Raw genomic sequence first — 20,263 nt, 5'->3', positions numbered from 1 at the left:
TCTCCCTCTTAGCCAGATAAGTCTCAATAATGCTACTTATCTGGCTAAGTTAACCAAATAATTAGCTTCTTCTAGTTATGTCCCTAAAGTTAAACTGCCACTCCTAGACCTGGGAGACAGAGTTTCAAACTTGAGCTGAAAATCTGGCTCTTCAAAATTGTATATGATCTAAAACAAAATATCTATATGCAAAAAACTTACAAGATTAATAATATTGTAAATGCTAGATTGACAAGTATCGAGTGATGTAAAGTGTTCTAAGACAATTTTGACAAACATATGAAGACTATTGATATGGAAACTATATATAACAAATTACTATCCAAGTCCTCTAGTTAACATGTCTAGATGTTGTGTAGCCCAATAATATGAATGTTGTTTTTGTAAACCACTGTGATCATCTTTTGGAATGACAGTATATAAAATGCTTAAATAAATAAATATCCCACCCACCACTTAGCCAGCTAACTACTTAGCCAGATAAGTAGTTATCCAGCTAAGTGGCAGCTGCTGAATGCAGCCAGCTATTCAATTACTGCCACTTAGCCAGATAAGTCAGAACTTATCCGGCTAAGTGGCTTTGAATATCGACCTCTGTGGCATTAATTTAAATCTTTTGCATGGCTGTAAAGCAGGGGGCTTTCTCAGACAACTAGTTGAAAACTCACTACTTGTACTTGGTACTTACAGAGACATCGTAACATTTACAGAACTTAAAAATGCATTCGAAATTGTAGTTTTTTTTCAACATTTTTATCATTGAAAACTAATCATAATTTATGATTTTACTGAATATTTGAGACATTAAAATGACTACTGGGTGATGGGACCAAATTTCACAGAGGACAAGAAATGCTAGTGATTGATGTTTTTAGCTTTTCTTGCCTATACCGGTAGTTATATGGTTACAAAGTCTCTCTCAAAGGTGCCAGATATTACAGTTGTCAGGCATGATATACTCTGGTAAGTTAGTAAATACACTTTACTAATATATTTCTTTCTGTACAGAATTGCAGATACACTGAATGTTCTACCAAATCACACATTTGGTGTTCCAATAATTCCAGATGGATATGGTAAGGTGTACTAGCTGGATTTCAAGTTATCGGCAAAAAGGAAATTAAGGTGACCATAATTTGTGTGAGTTAAACAAGACTTCCTTTCTCCTGACAGGAGTTGCAGAGATTTTCCGCTACAAAGCTCCTACTTGTTTCCTGTATGGCAAAGACAGATATAGAGCTGTCCTAAGTACTGTCCGACAGCACTTGAAGAACATCAACTTTCATGACTTTGATGCATTACTGGAAGCATTCAAATATTACGACAAGGTTGGTAGCATGAGAGAATACCAATAGACTTGTACTTTGTTTTTTGCTTCATATTTCTGAAAAACAGAAAGGTGTACTCCATGGAATACACAAAATTTCTGAATGGTTTCTTTATCTCCAGCATTATTTACTCACCAGGACAAAATGCACTCCCCATCCTGTTCTCCCTCCCCCTCCCAGGAATCTTTTTGAGGGTGGTGTGGCAGCATTACTTGGTGAATGCATTTATTCTCCTGGCAAGGACAGATGCAGCACTTTCCTCTCTCTCTGCTTCTCCAATTCCCATCCAATTTGGATGCAGTCTTTTCTCCCTTTCTTCCCGCACACTCCTTTCTTCCCCATCCATCCTTCCCCCTCTTTTCTTTCTCCATTTTCTCACTTGCTTCTCTACTCTCCTCTTCTTGTCTCGCCCCCCCCCCCCCCCAATACTCTTGCTTTCTATCTCTTCTCGCAGTCCACACGGTCTTCTCCTTTATACCTGGCCTGGGAAGGGATTCCTCATGCTACCATTGACTGCCCATTCCTCATGGCCACATTGTGAGGCAGGAATGTACATGCATTGGCTTTCTTTGGTCTCCTACAGCCACATGTGGAGGCAGGGAAGCATTTATTTTCGGCTGGTAGGATTTGGGGAGACCTTCTTTTATCCCAGGACAAGCAGGATGCTAGTCCTCACATATGGGTGACGTCACCGACGGAGGCCTATCCCGGAAAACTTTCTGTCAAAGTTTCTAGATATTTTGACTGGCATCCTGAGCCTACTGAGCATGCCCAGCATTCCATGATCCCTCGAGCCACAGGGGTCTCCCTTCAGTCTTCTTTTTTCCGTGAAGCCGTTAGCCTCGCGTTCTAGGAGTCCTGTGTGGTGAATTTTCACCTTACAAAAAAGTTTATAAAAACTCGGGAAAAAAACGTTGACACCGTAGGGGTCTCCCTTTTTTTCATCGCGGTAAGTCTTTTCAATTTTTTCCGTCGGTTCCAATACCGTCAAACCGTTCCTGAAAGTCGTCGACGGCTGTCCGACTTTCATTATGGCTTCAGGTTTCAAAAAGTGCCCGAATTGTTGCCGCACCGTGTCCATTACGGACCCATACTTAGAGTGTGTACTCTGCCTCGGCGAGGGACACGACGTCTCAACGTGCCCAAGATGCGCCGAGATGACGCCGAAAGGCAGAAGACTGCGGATGGAGAAAATGGAACATTTGTTCCATCTCCAATTAATGCCATCGACGTCCACACAGTCATCTCCGGCTGGAGCGATCAGAAAGGTTGTCCTTAAAAAAACGGAGACCGGATGAAGCAGGGGATCAGCGGTCACCAACCCTTTCAAAATCTTCGATATAATCTACGTCTGTCATCGAGAAGGGCGTTGAGCACAGGCAGAAGCATCGTCATCAGCATCGGAGGCCTCACAATCCTGAAATCGATCCGATATCTGGAACTCCATTGACGGATCCCGAATCAGCGTCGAAGAAATCTCGGAGAGAGGACTCTCTACCGAGGCCTACCACCGATATCGGTACCGGGAACTGTACTTCCACAGGGCCCTGTGGAGGTATTGCCTTCGCTGCCTCCCCCCATAGCTACTCTGGTTTCACCAGCTATGCAGGCAGAACTGGACGGTTACATCTGCCAGGCAGTTAGAGACACGCTCCTCGATATGCCTCCGATGCCAGCACGGAGCCCGCCATCGAGGCCAGCACCATCACCGGTACCGGTTTCACTTCCATCACTGGTGCCCATAACGATGCCATTACCGACTCCATCGCCGGTTCCACCGATGCCAATGCCAGACATATCCTTTTTTGCGCCAATTTTAGCAAAATTGGACACTCATCGGTGCCATCCCGGTAAAATCACCAGAGATACTAATGCCAGCTCCGAGAGAAGAGGAAATAGTAAAAGAAATATACCGATGCCTGAACCACTCCCAGGTCCATCGGAAATCACACGACCACGTCCATCATTTTCTCCGCTGTTCCTGTTGAAGCCACTGGAGAAACCATCGATGCCGTCGATGCCAACTGAACCCATTCCATCGACCCCCTCCTCGACCACATTCACTGGACACCTGGGACGATCCCAATACTGATACTTCTTCAGAGGAAGTCCTCTCAGAGCCTTCTCCTCCAGAGGAAAGAAGGAAATCCCCTCCAGACGACCTTTCTTTCTCAAATTTCATCAAGGATATGGCTGACTCCATCCCCTTCCAGCTTGTATCTGAGGAGGACACCAGACAAAAAACTCTGGAAGTGTTACAGTTTGTGGACCCACCTAAAGAGGTGCTGGCAATTCCAGTTCATGAAGTCCTCATTGACTTACAACACAGGCTATGGGAGCATCCCTGTACCATACCACTGGTAAATAAAAGGACTGATGCTACATATCTAGTCCAGCGCATCCCAGGCTTCCAAAAGACTCAATTACCTCATCAATCATTAGTAGTTGAGTCAGCTCAAAAGAAATCCAAACGAATAAAGCCTCATTCATCTAATCCTCCTGGAAAGGACAATAGATTCTTAGATACCATAGGCAGGAAAATGTTTCAGGGTTCCATGCTTGTCTCCAGAATTGCGTCCTACCAGTTATATATGACGCAATATCAGCGTAATTTATGGAAACAAATTCAAGAACTCTCTGAAACTCTCCCCCAGCAAATCCAAGATTCTTTCACTTCCATCATTCATAAAGGCCTGGAAGCTGGGAAACACGAAGTTCGTGCAGCTTACGATAGTTTTGAGACTGCATCAAGAATGTCGGCCACGGGTATAAGTGCACGCAGATGGGCCTGGCTCAAGGCCTCCAACCTGAGAGCAGAAGTACAAGAGAAACTTGCTGATCTCCCTTGCGTAGAGGACAGTCTCTTTGGAGATAAAGTAAAGGAGGCAGTTTCTCAGTTAAAGGAACATTCATAAACCTTGAGACAGCTTTCCTCTGCACCTCAGGAGTCTCAACCATCATCACGAAGACTCCCAAGAAAAGATTCCAAACACCCATACTACAGGCCATGGCGTTATTATCCACCTCCTACCCGTGGAAGGTCATCTAGGCCAGCTCAAAGAACGCAGACCCGACAACAAAGAGCACTTAGAGCTCAACACCCCCCGCAAACAGGGTCAACTTCGGGATTTTTAAATCTCACCAGGGAACAAAAAGCCTGTCTACCAATCCGACCCCAAATCTTGCCGGTAGGAGGTTGGATCACTTTCTTCAGCACAATTGGTCACACATCACCACAGACCATGGGTACTCTCAATAACATCTCAAGGTACCACCTGGACTTTCTCACTGTACCAAACGATACTCCACCCACTTCATCTTGGGCAGTAAACAATGAAGTCACACTCTTTACAAAAAGAATTATCCACCTTTCTGAGAGCCAGAGCCCGTGGACCAGTTCCCCAGCCTCAGCAGGGCAGAGGATTCTACTCCCGTTATTTCCTCATTCCAAAGAAAACAGGAGGCCTACGTCCCATATTGGACCTCCGGAAACTCAACAAATACCTGAAAAAAGAAAAATTCAGGATGCTGTAATTGGGCACCATACTACCTCTACTTCAAAAAGGAGATTGGCTCTGTTCCCTGGATCTTCAAGACGCTTACGCTCACATTCCCAATATTCCCTCCTCATCGCAAGTATCTGCGATTCCTAGTAGGAAGCCAACATTTCTAGTACAAGGTGCTACCATTCTGTCTTGCCTCAGCACCTCGAGTGTTCACAAAGTGCCTGGCAGTGGCAGCTGCCCACTTGCACAAGGAAGGAGTGCACATGTTTCCTTACCTGGACGATTGGCTCATCAGAAGCCAAACAAGACAAGGAGCTCTCAACTCTCTCAAGCTCACAATAACTCTACTCCATTCGTTGGGATTCCTTATCATCTACCAGAAATCCCACTTCACACCATCTCACCTGTTGCAATTCATCGGAGCAGAATTAAACACCATAACAGCAAAAGCTTTCCTTCCAAAAGACCGTGCACAGACACTCGCATCATTAGCAGACTCTCTATGTGCATGGACACAGATGACAGCTCATCAATGCCTCACTTTTCTGGGTCACATAGCCTCCACAGTTCACGTTACTCCTATGGCCAGATTAGCCATGAGAGTCACTCAATGGAAACCAATTGATACAAGCCATTCAACCCCTGTCTTATCCAGTTCAAGTAACTCAGCAACTACGGTCCTCGCTCCTATGGTGGACAAATATGGACAACTTGCTCACAGGCCTACCTTTCCAACAACCAATTCCGCAAGTAACATTAACTACAGATGCATCCACCTTCGGGTGGGGAGCACACATTGGTCATCTGCAGACTCAAGGTACTTGGACAAAACTTGAAGCTACATTTCAGATAAATTTTCTAGAGCTTCGAGCTATACATTATACGCTGGATGCATTCAAGGACTGCCTTTCCCACAAGACTGTTCTGATACAAACAGACAACACAGTAGCCATGTGGTACATCAACAAACAGGGAGGTATGCTTCCTTTGTCAAGAAGCAGCACAAAATTTGGGATTGGGCCCTAACACGCTCCATGTTTCTCCGGGCCACTTATCTAGCAGGCATTCACAACGTAGTGGCAGATCACCTCAGTCGTCAGTTCCAACCTCATGAGTAGTCCCTGGATCCTTTAGTAGCGACCAGGATATTTCAATGTTGGGGTCAACCAACAGTGGACCTCTTTGCATCCGAGCTGAATCACAAAGTGGACAATTTTTGCTCCCTGCACAAACAGAGAAACCGCTTACCCAGGATGCCTTTGCTCGCCACTGGAACTCAGGTCTTCTATATGTGTATCCTCCGATACCGCTAATAACCAAAACCCTAGTGAAGCTACAACAGGACAAAGGGTCCATGATACTCATAGCCCCATATTGGCCTCGACAAGTATGGTTTCCAATACTCCTCAACCTCTCGATCAGGGACCCAATTCGCCTGGGCACCGCACCCATTCTCATAACTCAGGATCAGGGCAGGTTGCGTCATCTCAACTTTCAATTCCTATCCCTGACAGCCTGAATGTTGAAAGCTTGATTCTACAACCTCTCAATTTTTCAACTAATGTCTCTCAAGTGCTTGTAGCTTCACGTAAACCCTCCACATGAAAGAACTATCATACTAAATGGAAACAATTTACCATTTGGTGTACACAAAATGGTATTGACCCTTTTTCCTGCACAACATCCTCTTTATTAGACTATCTGTGGCACCTCTCAGACTCTGGTCTCCAGACCTCATCTGTAAGGGTACATTTAAGTACAATCTCAGCTTATCACGATACCGTTGGGGATGCACCAGTATCAGTGCAACCCCTTGTTAGTAGGTTTATGCGAGGCTTATTTCAACTTAAACCTCCACACCGACCACCGGTCACGGAATGGGACCTAAATGTAGTCTTAACGAGGCTCTGTGTTCTCCTTTCGAACCCATGGATTCCTGTGATGTTAAATTTCTCACTTGGAAGGACTATCTTCTTAATAGCCATCACATCTGCGAGAAGGGTTAGCGAATTACAAGCACTTGTCACATACTCACCCTACACAAAATTCCTACATGATCGAGTGGTACTCCGTACACACCCAAAATTTCTCCCCAAGTTAGTTACGGAATTCCACTTTAAATCAATCCATCATCTTGCTACTTTCATCCCAAAACCACACTCTCATCAAGGAGAGAGGGCTTTATACACCTTGGACTGTAAACATGCACTTGCGTACTATTTAGATCGCACTACGGCCCATAGGAAATCCACCCAGCTCTTTGTTTCTTTTATCCAAACAAGCCTGGAAAAGCGGTGGGCAAGCAAACTATCTAATTGGCTTGCAGATTGCATACAATTTTGTTATGAAAAGCAGGCCTCCCTCTCCAGGGGCGAGTAAAGGCTCGCTAAGTAAGAGCAATGTCAACCTCAGTAGCACACTATCGTTCAGTGCCAATAGTTGACATATGTAAAGCGGCAACATGGAGTTCTCTTCACACCTTTGCGACTCACTACTTTCTTGACAAAGAAGGACGACAAGATTCAGCCTATGGACAATCTGTCTTAAAGAACTTGTTTCCAGTATAATCCCAACTCCTTCCACATCCAACCTTTCGTGATTTCAGGCTGCCTCATTTTTCCCCAACAGTACACCAGTTGTTGTGCCTGTTGCACAAGTTCTATGCTGTTGGTCCAATACAAAGATGACTCAGCCTGTAGCTTGCTAATCACCCATATGTGAGGACTATCATCCTGCTTGTCCTGGGATAAAGCAAAATTGCTTACCTTATAATAGGTGTTATCCCAGGACAGCAGGATGTAGTCCTCACGAAACCCACCCGCCACCCCGCGGAGTTGGGTCCGATACGTTTTATTATTTTATTTTTGGCTAACGCTTATTGCTACAAATGAGACTGAAGGGAGACCCCTGTGGCTCGAAGGATCATGGCATGCTGGGCATGCTCAGTAGGCTCAGGATGCCAGTCAAAAGTTTCTAGAAACTTTGACAGAAAGTTTTCCGGGATAGGGCTCTGTCGGTGACGTCACCCATATGTGAGGACTACATCCTGCTGTCCTGGGATAACACCTATTACAAGGTAAGCAATTTTGCTTTATGCTGCTCCTGATGCTGACTTCTTTTTCTCTTCTATTGATGGGTCCTGCGGTGCCCTTTCAACTATGCTGCTCCTGATGCCTAAACCTCCTTTTTATTCTTCATCTTATATGGTCTGGAGAACTTCTCTGTCTATGCTGTTCCTGTGTCTGGCTCTTCCTGATGTTGTCCATTTGTGCTTTTTGTTTTTTTAAACTAATCCACAGAACTTTCCATTATCAGGAAAGTTATGCATGTCAGTTTTTGTGCTCAATGTTGAAAGAGTACACAAATAGACAAATTGTCAGGCGCAAAAGTGGTTACTAACGTACTTACTATAAAGAATGCTTAATAAGATGCTTATTATTATGCTTATACAGATTAATAATCTGTGGTAACCCAAACTAATTACTAATTTAGGGCCTGATTTTCAAAAGGATTTATGTACATAAAACATGGTTTTCTGCACATGAAAGGGCTTTTGAAAATTGGCCAGGAAATTATGCACATAAAAGAATGTGCAGAAGCGATGCCACGCATACTTTTCCAACATCTAGAAAGAAGCATTCCAGGGGGACAGAGTCGGTGCATGGAAACAATTTTGCATGCATTGGGCTGAATTTTTGAAACCATTTATGTGCATAAACCCGTGTTGAATGCATGTAAATGCTGTTACAAAATATCCTAGGGTTCTGTGCATGTAAAAATTACATGCATAATTTGGTTACATGCATACTTTTACCTGAACTGCAGAGAGGTGTTCTGGGGTGAAGTTGGGGCAGAATTGGAAACTTACCCCGTGTAATTTTGATGTGCATAAATTAACCTGCACAAGTTATGCCATCCGAAGTGAAGGTATAACTTTGTGCGAGTTAATCTGTGTGCATAATGGACCAATTACCCAAGCATTTTCAAAGTGAACTTTATGGGGTAGATTTTCAGACCGCGCGAATAGGCGTACTTTTGCTGGCGCATCAGGCGCCAGCAAAAGTACGCGGGATTTTAGCGGATACGCGCGTATCCGCTAAAATCCTGGATCGGCGCGCGCAAAGCTATCGATTCTGTATAGCTGGTGCGCAGCGAGCCGCGCAGCCTACCCCCGTTCCCTCCGAGGCCGCTCCGAAATCGGAGCGGCCTCGGAGGGAATCCTCTAACGCCCTCCCCTCACCTTCCCCTCCCTTCCTCTACCTAACCCACCCGCCCGGCCCTGTCTAAACCCCTCCTTACCTTTGTCGGGGGATTTACGCCTCCTCTGGGAGGCGTAATCCCCGCGCGCCAGCGGGCCGCTAGCGCGCCGGGACGTGACCTGGGGGCGGGTCCGGAGGGCGCGGCCACGCCCCCGGACCGCTCCGGGCTGTAACCACGCCCCGGCCCGCCCCCAGAACGCTCCCGACACGCCCCGAAAATGCCACGCGGTTCGGGCCCGACCCCCGACACGCCCCCGACACGCCCCCCCTCAGAAAACCCCGGGACTTACGCGAGTCCCGGGGCTCTGCGCGTGCCGGTAGGCCTATGTAAAAATAGCTCACCGGCGCGCAGGGCCCTGCTCGCCTAAATCCGCCCGGATTTGGGCGGATTTAGGTGAGCAGGGCTCTTAAAATCCGCCCCTATGTGCATAAGTTTGCTTTGAAAATGTTAGCTAAAGTCTGCATGTACAAGTTACGTGCAGACTTTAGCCCTACCCTTCATATGTACTTATATAAGTAATACCTGCTTTAACAGCTTTTAATATTTATTGAAATAAATATAGCTTTTGGTATCATCCAATCTGGTACATGATATTGCATATTTGTCACAAAAAATCCTGTTTACAGTAGTGTTTTATTCAAAGGTAGCACAGCACAGAGATTCTGGAATTTTACACATGGGATGGATATTTTCTACATTACTACCTTAGTACATTCATTTCAAGAAATACGTTTGTTTAAATGTAATGTCATACTGCGCCATATAATCACTAAAAAAAATAAATAAATTAAAATATTTGTCTCTTAAAAAAAAAAAAGTTCAAAAGCTAAATGTTGAGATTTATAATTGTGAAGATGATGATTTCTAGGACAGTACTCCTAGATTACAGTAGTGCTAGAATATACCATATGTAGCATTCTTTATTTCAAAAATGAAGCTGGCAAGTGACCCAGGTTTTGGAGAGAGCGATTAAGAGGTCAGTGTACTAACCTGCATTAAAACTGATGGATACACATTATCTGCTGATTGGAATGCTGGAGTTAAAGGGGGACTTAAGTCCCAATATATAAAAGAAATGGGTTCCACAATGCGACAATCCAAGGGTTAACATGAAAAGCCTGAATAGTATGGGTAAAATGTCCCCCCCCCGTCCCCGTCCCCCCCCGATTCTATATTAGTCAAAGACCTCTGGGCCCAAATCCCCACCTCCAGACCAGACTCACTGGGGCCGATGCAATAAATGTGCACAGAAAACGAGTTCTCGGTGATGAGCGCCTGTTTTCCTACCGCACGCCCAGCCACCTCTCCTGGGTTCGTGATCCAATATTAAAATGAGGGGTCATCCTAAAAAGGAGGCATTAGGGACAAATGTACCTCCCTATCGCTTCCTCAGCATCGGGCGCAGAGGAGAGATGGCTGTCAAGTGGGCTGTCAAGCCAGTTGGGAAAACGGATACTCAATCTACGAGCGTCCGTTTTCTCCTGCTATCAGTAATGTATATGCACAAGATACATGACCTGGATCGTGTATCTTATATGTTTATTGGATATCAAACATTTTTTTTAAATTAATATTGCTTTATTTGGTTTCTCCTAAATAGTATCACTATGATACTATTAGGAGGAATCACAGAAAGCAGGATTTTTCTTTCTTTTCAATGTGTCCTTGAGCGTGGCATACCTTTACACCAGCCCCAGGCTGGTGCAAACTTTGCACGTTGCAAGGGTGCATTGGCTGCATGGAAAATGTATGGATTGCGGGGTTAGCTAATAGCCTCATCTACATGAATTTCCATTAGCTATGCAGTGATTTGAACATGCGTTTTGGACGCGCTAATCCCCGTATTGGATCTGGGGTTATAGACGCGCGTCCAGTCGCGTGTTAAGCCATGCTTAGTGGCTAGCATGCGTTATTGCATCAGCCCCACCATGAGATAGAGTTCATTAACACAGTAGTTTTTATTTTCAAAGTGACTTGTATGCATAAAACTCTGCTTATGCATGTAAGTGGTGCTTTGAAAATCAATTATATACATTTACCCACACCAGGGAGAGGTGTTGCTGGGGGCAAAGTCGGGGCTAGGAATGCATTTGTGCACATATTTTTGATTTTCTAAACAAGTGCATAAATGTATACGCAGAAGGTTACACCTATTTGGGAGCAGGTGTAGCTTTCTGCATATATGTGTACGTGCTCTCCAGGATAGCCCTGCAAATTTTCAAAGTGGACTTATCTGCATAACTCTGTTTTGAAAATTTGGGATAAATGCTATGGGTACAACATATCTACAGACCTCAGCCTTACATGAGCTATTTGAAAATTATCCTCTCTATGTCCAATAGTATATCAAGTGTTAATGCCTAATGATGCTATTTACATTTTTTAAAAATAAGGATGTGCACTAGCAGTACTGAGGTTGATGTTCAATGCCATGTAGCAGGAGAAGGATTTAGTGGCTGCCACTTAGCCGGATAAGTGGGTGGGAAATGTGTTTTGGGGAGAAGTTACTTATCCAGCTAACTTAGCCAGATAAGTACCAGTATTCGGGTAAGAGTTATCTGGCTAGTAAATCAACATTCAATTGCCTCATTTGGCTGGTCTAGATGGTCACATCCATAGACCAATTTTATTAAATTTGGGAACAGTTTCAAAGAAGGCCTAATCTCATCAGAAAAAGGTGATGTCTTTCATAATTCCTTTACAGATTTCCATTACATATGTCTAATTTAGGGCTGTTGAATATCCCTTGTAATTAGTCAGATAAGTCTTATCTGGCTAACTTCCTTTAACATTGATTTTTGAATATTGCCTCACTATCAGGAACTCTGGTGGAAATGCATGCAATGTATTTATTTATTTAGACATTTTTTATACCGTCGTTCCATGTAAAGATCACAACAGTTTACAAAAGTAACATTCATAGCTGGAATCAATATATAAGACAGGGTATAGAGGTAGTATTCATCAACAGGCATCAATTAATATTCCAATACGTATTAACTAAAGATCTAAGGCAATAGGGTATGGAGAACAGAACATTTAATAATATAACAGATTTCACATTTTAGACAGTACGTTGTGTTGAGATTCTTAATTTCCCTCATTAAATGTATTCCTTATGCTTTAATTGAATTTATTTTGTCTTTCTTATTATTGTAGTTCTCTGCATTCTGATTATTTTAAGTTAGGTTATATGTTGTAGCACTGTTTGTATATGGGTATTAGTGAACACCTGATTTAATGCATGTTAAAAGCAGATTTTAAGACTAATGACCATTTATATGTAGACCCCCTTGACCATTTCTGGTTTAAAAATTTACATCTCATTGCATTGTGGCATTTGTAGTCCTGCTTTTTTCACTTCAAATTACCAGTTTTTATAACAAAAAGTTTAGGATGGCGGTCTAAAAAGTCAGCCGCTGACCTAATTTTTCCCTATAATAACTGGGACACTTAGCAGCTCTGGAAAGAAGTCTCCAGCCAAAATCAAAGAAAGGTTAGATGGTATGGTTTAAAGGAAAATGGTTCTTACCTGCAAATTTTCGTTCCTGTAGTACCTCAGATCAGTCCAGACTCCTGGAGTTTGCCTCCCTTCCAGCAGATTGGAGACAGAGAAAGTTTCACTGATGCTTGCTTATAACCTGTGTGCCACCTGCAGTCACTCAGTATTACGTGTACCCAAGCCAGATATCACTGAACATAAACTAACACATCCCCCTATAACACGTCCCCCTGAATGAGCAGTAGGATGTGAAACCACAAAATGGGGAATAATCCCCTTCAACCATAAAAACAGGAGAAAAAAAAACCAAAACCTGTGCCATTCTTCAAGACTATTTACATCAACAGATTGAGCGGACTCTCCATTCCTTTTCACCCTAACTGGGCAGGTCTGTGGACTGATCTGTGGTTACTACAGGGAATGAAAAATTAGCAGGTAAGAACCAATTTTCCTTTCTTTGTATGTACCCAGATCAGTCCAGACTCCTGGGATGTACCCAAGCTTTCTTAAACAGGATAGGACTGCTCAAAGAACACTTCACCAAGCCCATGGCATCTGGAGCCTGGTCTGCCAAACAATAATGCCTGGCGAAAGTATGTAAGACTTCCAAGTAGCTGCCCTACAAATCTCTTGCGGCGACTCTTGCTGACATTTGGCCCAGTATGCTGCCTGCGACTGAGTAGAGTGAGCTATTAAACCCTCAGGGACTGTGCGACTTTGACATAAGTACGCCGAATTTATAGCTTCCTTCAGCCACCTCACTATGGTGGACTTTGAAGCCTTATGTCCCTTCTTTGTACCACTCCATAAAACAAAGAGATGATCTGACAGACGAAAACTATTAGTGACCTTAAGATACCTCAGCAAGGTCAATTTATATCCAACAGTCGCAACTCTCTTGCAAGAGGTGCCTTTGCACCCAAGGACGGAAAAGCCGGGAGCTCCACCGACTGATTCACATGAAAAGACAATACCACGTTCGGAAGAAAAGGGACCGTACGTAAGAGACTCCAACATCTTTAATCCTGAGAAAAGGATCTCTGCAAGATAGAGCCTGCAGTTCCAAAATTCTCTGAGCAGAACAAATTGCCACCAAGAAAATGACCTTCAAGGTAAGATCCTTTATTGTTGCCCTTTGGATTGGTTCAAATGGAGCCGAGCACAAACCTCTGAGAACCAAGTTAAGACTCCAGGGAGGGCACAATTTTTGCATCAGAGGTCGCAAATGCTTTGCCCCCCTGGAGAAACACACAACATCAGGATGAGCAGCTTCCTGAACCTTGCCCCTAAGGCATCCCAATGCAACCACTTGAACTCTGAGGGAATTAAAGGCTAATCCCTTTATCAACCCCTGTTGCAAGAAGGACAAAAATGTGTATGATCAACACTCGAGTAGGGCCACTCCCTGTTTGAATGCACCATGCCTCAAAAAACTTTCCACAGCTGCACATAGGCTAGAGATGTTGAGGACTTTCTAGTTTGTAACAGAGTGGAGATAACATCCTTGACGTAACCTTTGGCCCTTAGATGCTGCCTCTCAAAAGCCAAGCTGCGAGACAGAAGCGAGCCACCTGATCTGAAAATATGGACCCTTGGTGCACTAAGTTGGGCAGATGGGCGAGCCGCAGCGGCCCGTCCACCGCAAGACTGATCAAATCTGCAAACCGAAGATGTCGAGGGGCCACAAGAATCACCTCTGATTCTGGGGCCACAAGAATCACCTCCTCCGGATGAACCTCTATTCACCAGAGAATCTTGCCCACTAGTCTGCTTGAACAGTGTTGATCCCAGATTCAGTTCCGCCCAGTGAATTAGTTCCTGGGCCTCCTGAGCCATCGCCCGACTCTTGGTTCCTCCATGTTGGTTGATGTAAGCCACCGTGGTCGCATTGTCTGACAAAATACTCACTGGCCAGCTGCGCAAAAGAGGAAGAAATGCTATGAATGTCAGGCGTACCACCCTCATGTCCAAGCGATTGATAGACCATGACGCCTCCTCTAGCGTCCACTGTCCCTGTGCTGACTGAGTCTGGCACACTGCCCTCCAACCCAAGAGACGGGCATCGGTTGTGACCACCTTCCAGTTCGGAACTTCTAAGGGAACACCCCGACACAAATGGTCCTGACCAAGCCACCATGAAAGTCTGGCCCCTGTCTACTTCCTTAAGCAGTGGCAGATAAAACTGCAGAAAACATATCCCACCGGGAAAGTAGCGCACTCTGTAGCAGTCTCATATGAGCAAACACCCATGGAACCAATTCCAATGTGGAGGCCATGGAGCCGAGAACCTGCATGTAGTCCCAAATCCTGGGAATCGCATCCTCCAAAAAGCTGCGAACTGCTTCTGCAGCTTGGCAATCAGCTCCATGATAAGAAAAACAATCCCGATCCTGGTGTCGAAACATGCTCCCAAGAACTCCAATACCTGAGAAGGGGCTAGCTGACACTTTTCCAGATTCACAATCCAGCCCAGGGATCGTAAGCGCTGCAGCATCACTGTCACCGCCTGATTGCACATCTCCTTGGACTTTGCTCGTATAAGCCAGTCATCCAGATACGGGTGAACTAAAACACCGTTCTTCCTGAGAGCATCTGCCACCACAACCATCACCTTGGTAAAGGTTTGTGGAGCCGTCGCCAACCCAAAGGGTAGGGTGTAAAACTGAAAATGGGTCTCGAGAATGATGAACCTGAAAACCTTCTGATGGTCTGGTAGGATTGCTATGTGTAAGTAAGCTTAGGTCAAGTCCACAGAAGCCAAAAATTCCCCTTTGCGCACTGCCACAATCACCAAATGTAGGGGTTCTATCCGGAAATGAGGAACTTTGAGAGGCATGTTCCCCTTCTTTAGATCCAGGATCGGGTGGAAGGTCCCTCTTTTCTTTGGGATCCCAAAATAAATGGAGTACCTTCCCATTTCCCGCTCCCCCACAGGGACGGGAATGATGGCTCCCAGCATCCGTAGGCGGCCAGTGGTCTCCTGAACCACCCACCTTTTGCTTGTGTATGCGCAAGGAGAAACCATGAACAAATCTTTTAGCGGATGACCAAATCTAATGTGTAGCCTTGTTCATCACACTTAGGACCCACTGATCCATCATGATCTTGGCCCACTCCTCGAAGAAAAGAGTCGACCGACCCCCTATAACCAGCACTGAGGAGTGGGCCAGTCTCGCTTTGTTGAGTAGACTTGGATCCGGATGGTCCAGGACCAGAGCCATCCCTGGCTAGCTTTCGACCGTGAAAGGACTGGTACCAGGACTGCTGCATCCCAGTGCCTTGCCTCTGACTCCCTCCTGAAGTCTGGTTCTGTCGAAAACACTGATTCTCCCTAAAGCGAGGCTGCGTGAAAAGGGATCCTCTACCACGCTTCAGCTTGTCCTCCGGCAGCTTGTGTCCTTTGCTCTCGTCCAAGAGCTTCACAATCCCTTCCAGGTCCTTGCCAAAAAGCATTTTCCCTTTAAAAGGTAATGCACCTATTTGTGATTTGAACCAAATGTCAGCCGACCAGTTCCTCAACCAAAGAAGTTGCCAGGTCAAGACGGCAGACATCATAGTTCTGGAGGAGGTTCTGATGAGAGCATATAAAAAATCTACTCCATAGGCCACCATTGCTTCCAGCTATTCAGCCTGCTTGGTTTCTGATGCTGACAGCGTCTTATCAAACTGTAACTGCTGAAACCCAGTGTAGACCAGCCCGAAGCATAAAACTGCTGCACACTGCAGCCCGAATGCCCAGGGTGAACACCTCAAATATCTTCTTGAGATGAAACTCTGGCTTCCTGTCCTGCATATATTTCAGTGCTGCTGAACCAGCCACAGGAATAGTCGTCATCTTTGTAACAGTCGATACTGAGACATCCACCTTTGGCAGTTGCAACAACTCCAGCATGTCCTCTGATAATGGATACAGCTTATCCATAGCTCTACTGACCTTTAGCTCGGTATCCAGAGGCTCCCACTCCTGGAACACCAGCTTCTTCACTGAACTATGAAAAGGGAAAGCCTTCACCACACCCCGAAAGCCCTCCGTGATCGGATCAACTTCTCCATGATCTGAGTCTTATTGCGGCTCTTTGATCCCCAGCGCCTTCAGTACATACAGGATTAAGGTCCACAACTCCTTCCTGTGGAAAAGACAAACCACCTTGGGGGTCATCCCCGTCCACAATTGGAGCTCGCTCTCAGCTCCCATCAGAGCCTTGACGGTCTGGTGACAAATCCAGCCCAGAAGGGTCCTCCTCCAAAGGCTCCCCAATCTCTGACTCTCCTGAAAGCTCGCCCGCATCCTCCAAAGATTTGGACTGGCTCAGGATCCTCTGAACCCTGGTGGCCCCATGAGCCTGCATTGACCTGGGGAGTTTGAGGGAATGCAGATGCTGTGGCTCCTCACACACAGAGCGATGGTTACCCACTGCCTTCCTGGAAAGATAGGCTTCATGTACCAGGAGCACAAAATCAGGAGAAAATCTGGCTGGATCTTCAGGATCCTCCTCCAGGAGTTCCTCATCCTCCCTAGACAGAGATTCCCGAGCCCAATGGGCCGCCGCTGGTCTCCTAGCAGCCAGGGAAAGCGGTGGGGGAAAGGCTTCCTCACCTATCGCAGCCTCAGACACTCCTGCAAAGGAGGACAAAATGGCTGCCATTCCTGGGTGCAATGGGAAGAAGGTTGGCTGCTGCATCAACTTCACCTGCAGGACCCATGGTGGCTCGATGTTTCTCTGATGCTCTGTCTGGCAATCCCAAGCTGCCCTCCCGCTGAAGATGCAGCAGGAACAAAGGCCAGTTGCAGAGATCCACCTGCACTGCTCCCTGCACATTGAACAGTGGCTGCCATGTAGTATGGCTCCCGCCACGTGCCTGCACTGCCTCTGAGGATTGCCCCAGCAAGCTCACCCTGCCACGCAAACCACAAACCACAATCTTAAAGAAAACAAATTCAAAGACCTTTCTTTTTTTTCAAATTCAAACTTCTTTCAAAATAAAAAAACACTTTCCTGAAATCAGGCTGAAGTCCAGCAGCAGGCTCCAGATGTCCTCCTTGGGGGGGGGAGGAACTTGCCCCACCAGCTGTCCATCCCCTAATGGCGAAAGGGACTGAGCCAGAAAAAAGGGTTCCCAACCTCTGCTCGTCCACCTAATGACCAGAAGGGATGATCCCACCAGGACCTGCCAACCTTCTGGGAGGTACTCCTCCAAATTTGACTAAAAGACTTTCTTTTTTTTTTTTAAGTCTCAGCCTGCAGGTTTTGCACTGCCACCATCTGCTGGAGACAGAGAAATTCTGAGTGACTGCTGGTGGCACACCAGGTTTATATGCCAGTGTCAGTGAAACTTTCTCTGTTTCGATCTGCTGGAAGGGAAGCAAAACCCAGGAGTCTGGACTGATCTGGGTATGTGCAGGGAATGAATTTTCATATTTTCATGTTGATGACTATTGCACTACATCAGGTCTCTGAACCTTAGAGTTTGCTCACCCTTATTTCAACATGTTTACTATAATTCCTCCCTCTTTTTGCATAGAATGGAGATGGAAAATAAGTAGAAATGAGTTGAAAAAAGCATGTGAGCATTTTACCTTGGAACTTTACCCTGAACTCTTGGATGCTATACTTGACTATAATGGCATAGGTGAAGACGGATTGATAGACTTCATGGAATTCATAAATTTTATTAACTGGAAGAAGAACGTATCAGCTGAAGAATTGGCAGAAACAGTATTTACAAGAGGTATTGTATAATCAGTGATTCTGAACCTTCCATGATTACTGTACCCCTATTAAGAGTTTGAGATGTGTTGTATATCCCCAAGGTCACAAAAATAAAAATTCACAACAAACACTATATATAGGGGTGAATTTTCAAAAAGTTAACTCGAAAAAATTAACATGCACGTGTATATGTGAAACATTCACAATAATCCATATTTTCAAAATGGATCACATACACGCATATATCCTCCTTCGCGAATAAAAGTATGTGCGAAAACAGGTGGGCGTGTTAGGGCCATGTCTGGGTGTGGTTTGCACGTATGTGCATAAGTCACTATTCACAATGAAAGTTGTAAGTATTTTTTTTTTCCTTTCTTGCTGATTTGGACTGGTTTTTATGTGCTCTGGGAACTACATCAGTAACCTGGAGTGAGTTATAGCCTATGGCAGCATCTGAGATTGAGCAAACTATCAGTTCAGTGATTGCCTCTGCATGTTCACTCATCCCTTGTCAGACCTCTGTACTGAAAAGTGTGGAAAGACATAACTGTACTGACCATCATGAGGATTGTGACTCTCTCCCTCTCTGAAGGGAGTCTGCTTTCTTCCCTAAAGTATGCTTCAATTTGGCCATGGTTAAAGAAAGCTGATTGAGACCTTCATTTATTTTTTATTTATTTATTTATTTATTATTTTTATATACCGACATTCGATCTCAATGGAGGGTAACATGACTTGCCCAGGGTCACAAGGAGCGACAGCAGGACTTGAACCCTGTCTCGTGGTTCATAGCCCATTCTCTAACCACTAGGCTATCAAATTTTAGATCCTTTTCAATTTGGATTTAGATCCCTTAATACCAAGTTGTTATTGCTATCATACATAGACACTTTCAGATGAGGTTTTGACAGTGGACAAAGTTTTGCTTTAGTTTCCTAGATATTTCTATAGTCTTAGATACTGTCATTCACACCATTCTACTATATCGTTTGAGGGGATGAGGGATTGATATTAAAATTCTCAAATGGTTTATATCTTACTTGACAGGAAGAACCCACATGGTTTCCTGGTACTCTTGGCAACCATTAAATATTGGTGTGCCACAAGTTTTGGTCTTGTCTGCTACCTTTTTTAACATCTACATGGTGCCATTATGCAGACTATTGGCTGGGCATTGTTTAGAATACCGGCTTTATGCCGATGACATTCACTTTTCCTCCTTGTATTTTCCTCCTTGGGCTGATTCTTTTGAAACTGTCTCTATTTGACTGTTGTTACGACTGTCGCTGCCCGACGTCTCCACTCCGCCCTCCTTACCTCTCTAGCGACTCCTCCCGCGGTTGACGGACAACTGGCTGCCGCGGCGTTTGCCTGCTATCCTCTCCGGCATCCCTGGTCCGCTTGGGCGCTGCCTCCCGCCATGCTGTCCAGCTGCCTTAGGGCACGTGCTCTGCGCGACCCTGCTTCAAATACTTTCTTTGGTGCGAACCTCAGGGGCGTCCCCCTGTGATGACATCACGCATCCCGGATATAAAAAGCCTACGCTACTGCTAGCTAATCGAGTTAGCAAGGTAAAGGGATTCATTACAGATGGGATTCGCTCTCCGTACCTAGCTACTCTGACTCTCGATTATTGGACTTACTCTATTTGGAGCACCTGCTCCTCGGGGATCTCTCTCTTCTCTTTCAGGTCGCTGTCTGGAACCGGTACTTGCTCCTTGAGGGCCCATGTTCCCGGACTCGCTGCCTGGATTTCACTTCTGCCTGGAAGTTACCGCTACCTACACCATCAGTGAGTTACCATCTACTTCTCTCAGAGCTGTTCCCTGGAACCAGGTACTCGCTCCTCGAGGGCCTACCTCTATTCCAGCTCCTGTGTTTCCTACCGAGAGAAACCGCTGTGTGAGTACTCAACCAACGAGGCTCTATTCCAGAACCCTGCATATTCTTCTTGTA

The 20,263-nt window shown here is 45.2% G+C and overlaps 1 protein-coding gene across 1 annotated transcript in view; it reads left to right on the top strand.

Moving 5' to 3' along the window:
• EFHB (EF-hand domain family member B) overlaps positions 1-20,263 on the top strand; it is a 205,195-nt gene that overhangs the window by 134,255 nt on the left and 50,677 nt on the right. The window contains exons 8-10 of the mRNA XM_029587068.1: positions 1,009-1,076; positions 1,174-1,332; positions 18,120-18,326. Of these exons, the coding sequence (XP_029442928.1) occupies positions 1,009-1,076; positions 1,174-1,332; positions 18,120-18,326 (434 nt within the window). The remainder of the gene's footprint in view (positions 1-1,008; positions 1,077-1,173; positions 1,333-18,119; positions 18,327-20,263) is intronic.

This window comes from Rhinatrema bivittatum, chromosome 2 (genome assembly GCF_901001135.1).
Source record: "Rhinatrema bivittatum chromosome 2, aRhiBiv1.1, whole genome shotgun sequence".
NCBI lineage: Eukaryota > Metazoa > Chordata > Amphibia > Gymnophiona > Rhinatrematidae > Rhinatrema > Rhinatrema bivittatum.
Note: the sequence above shows the minus strand (reverse complement) of the source record. Positions and strands in the feature narration are given on the sequence as shown.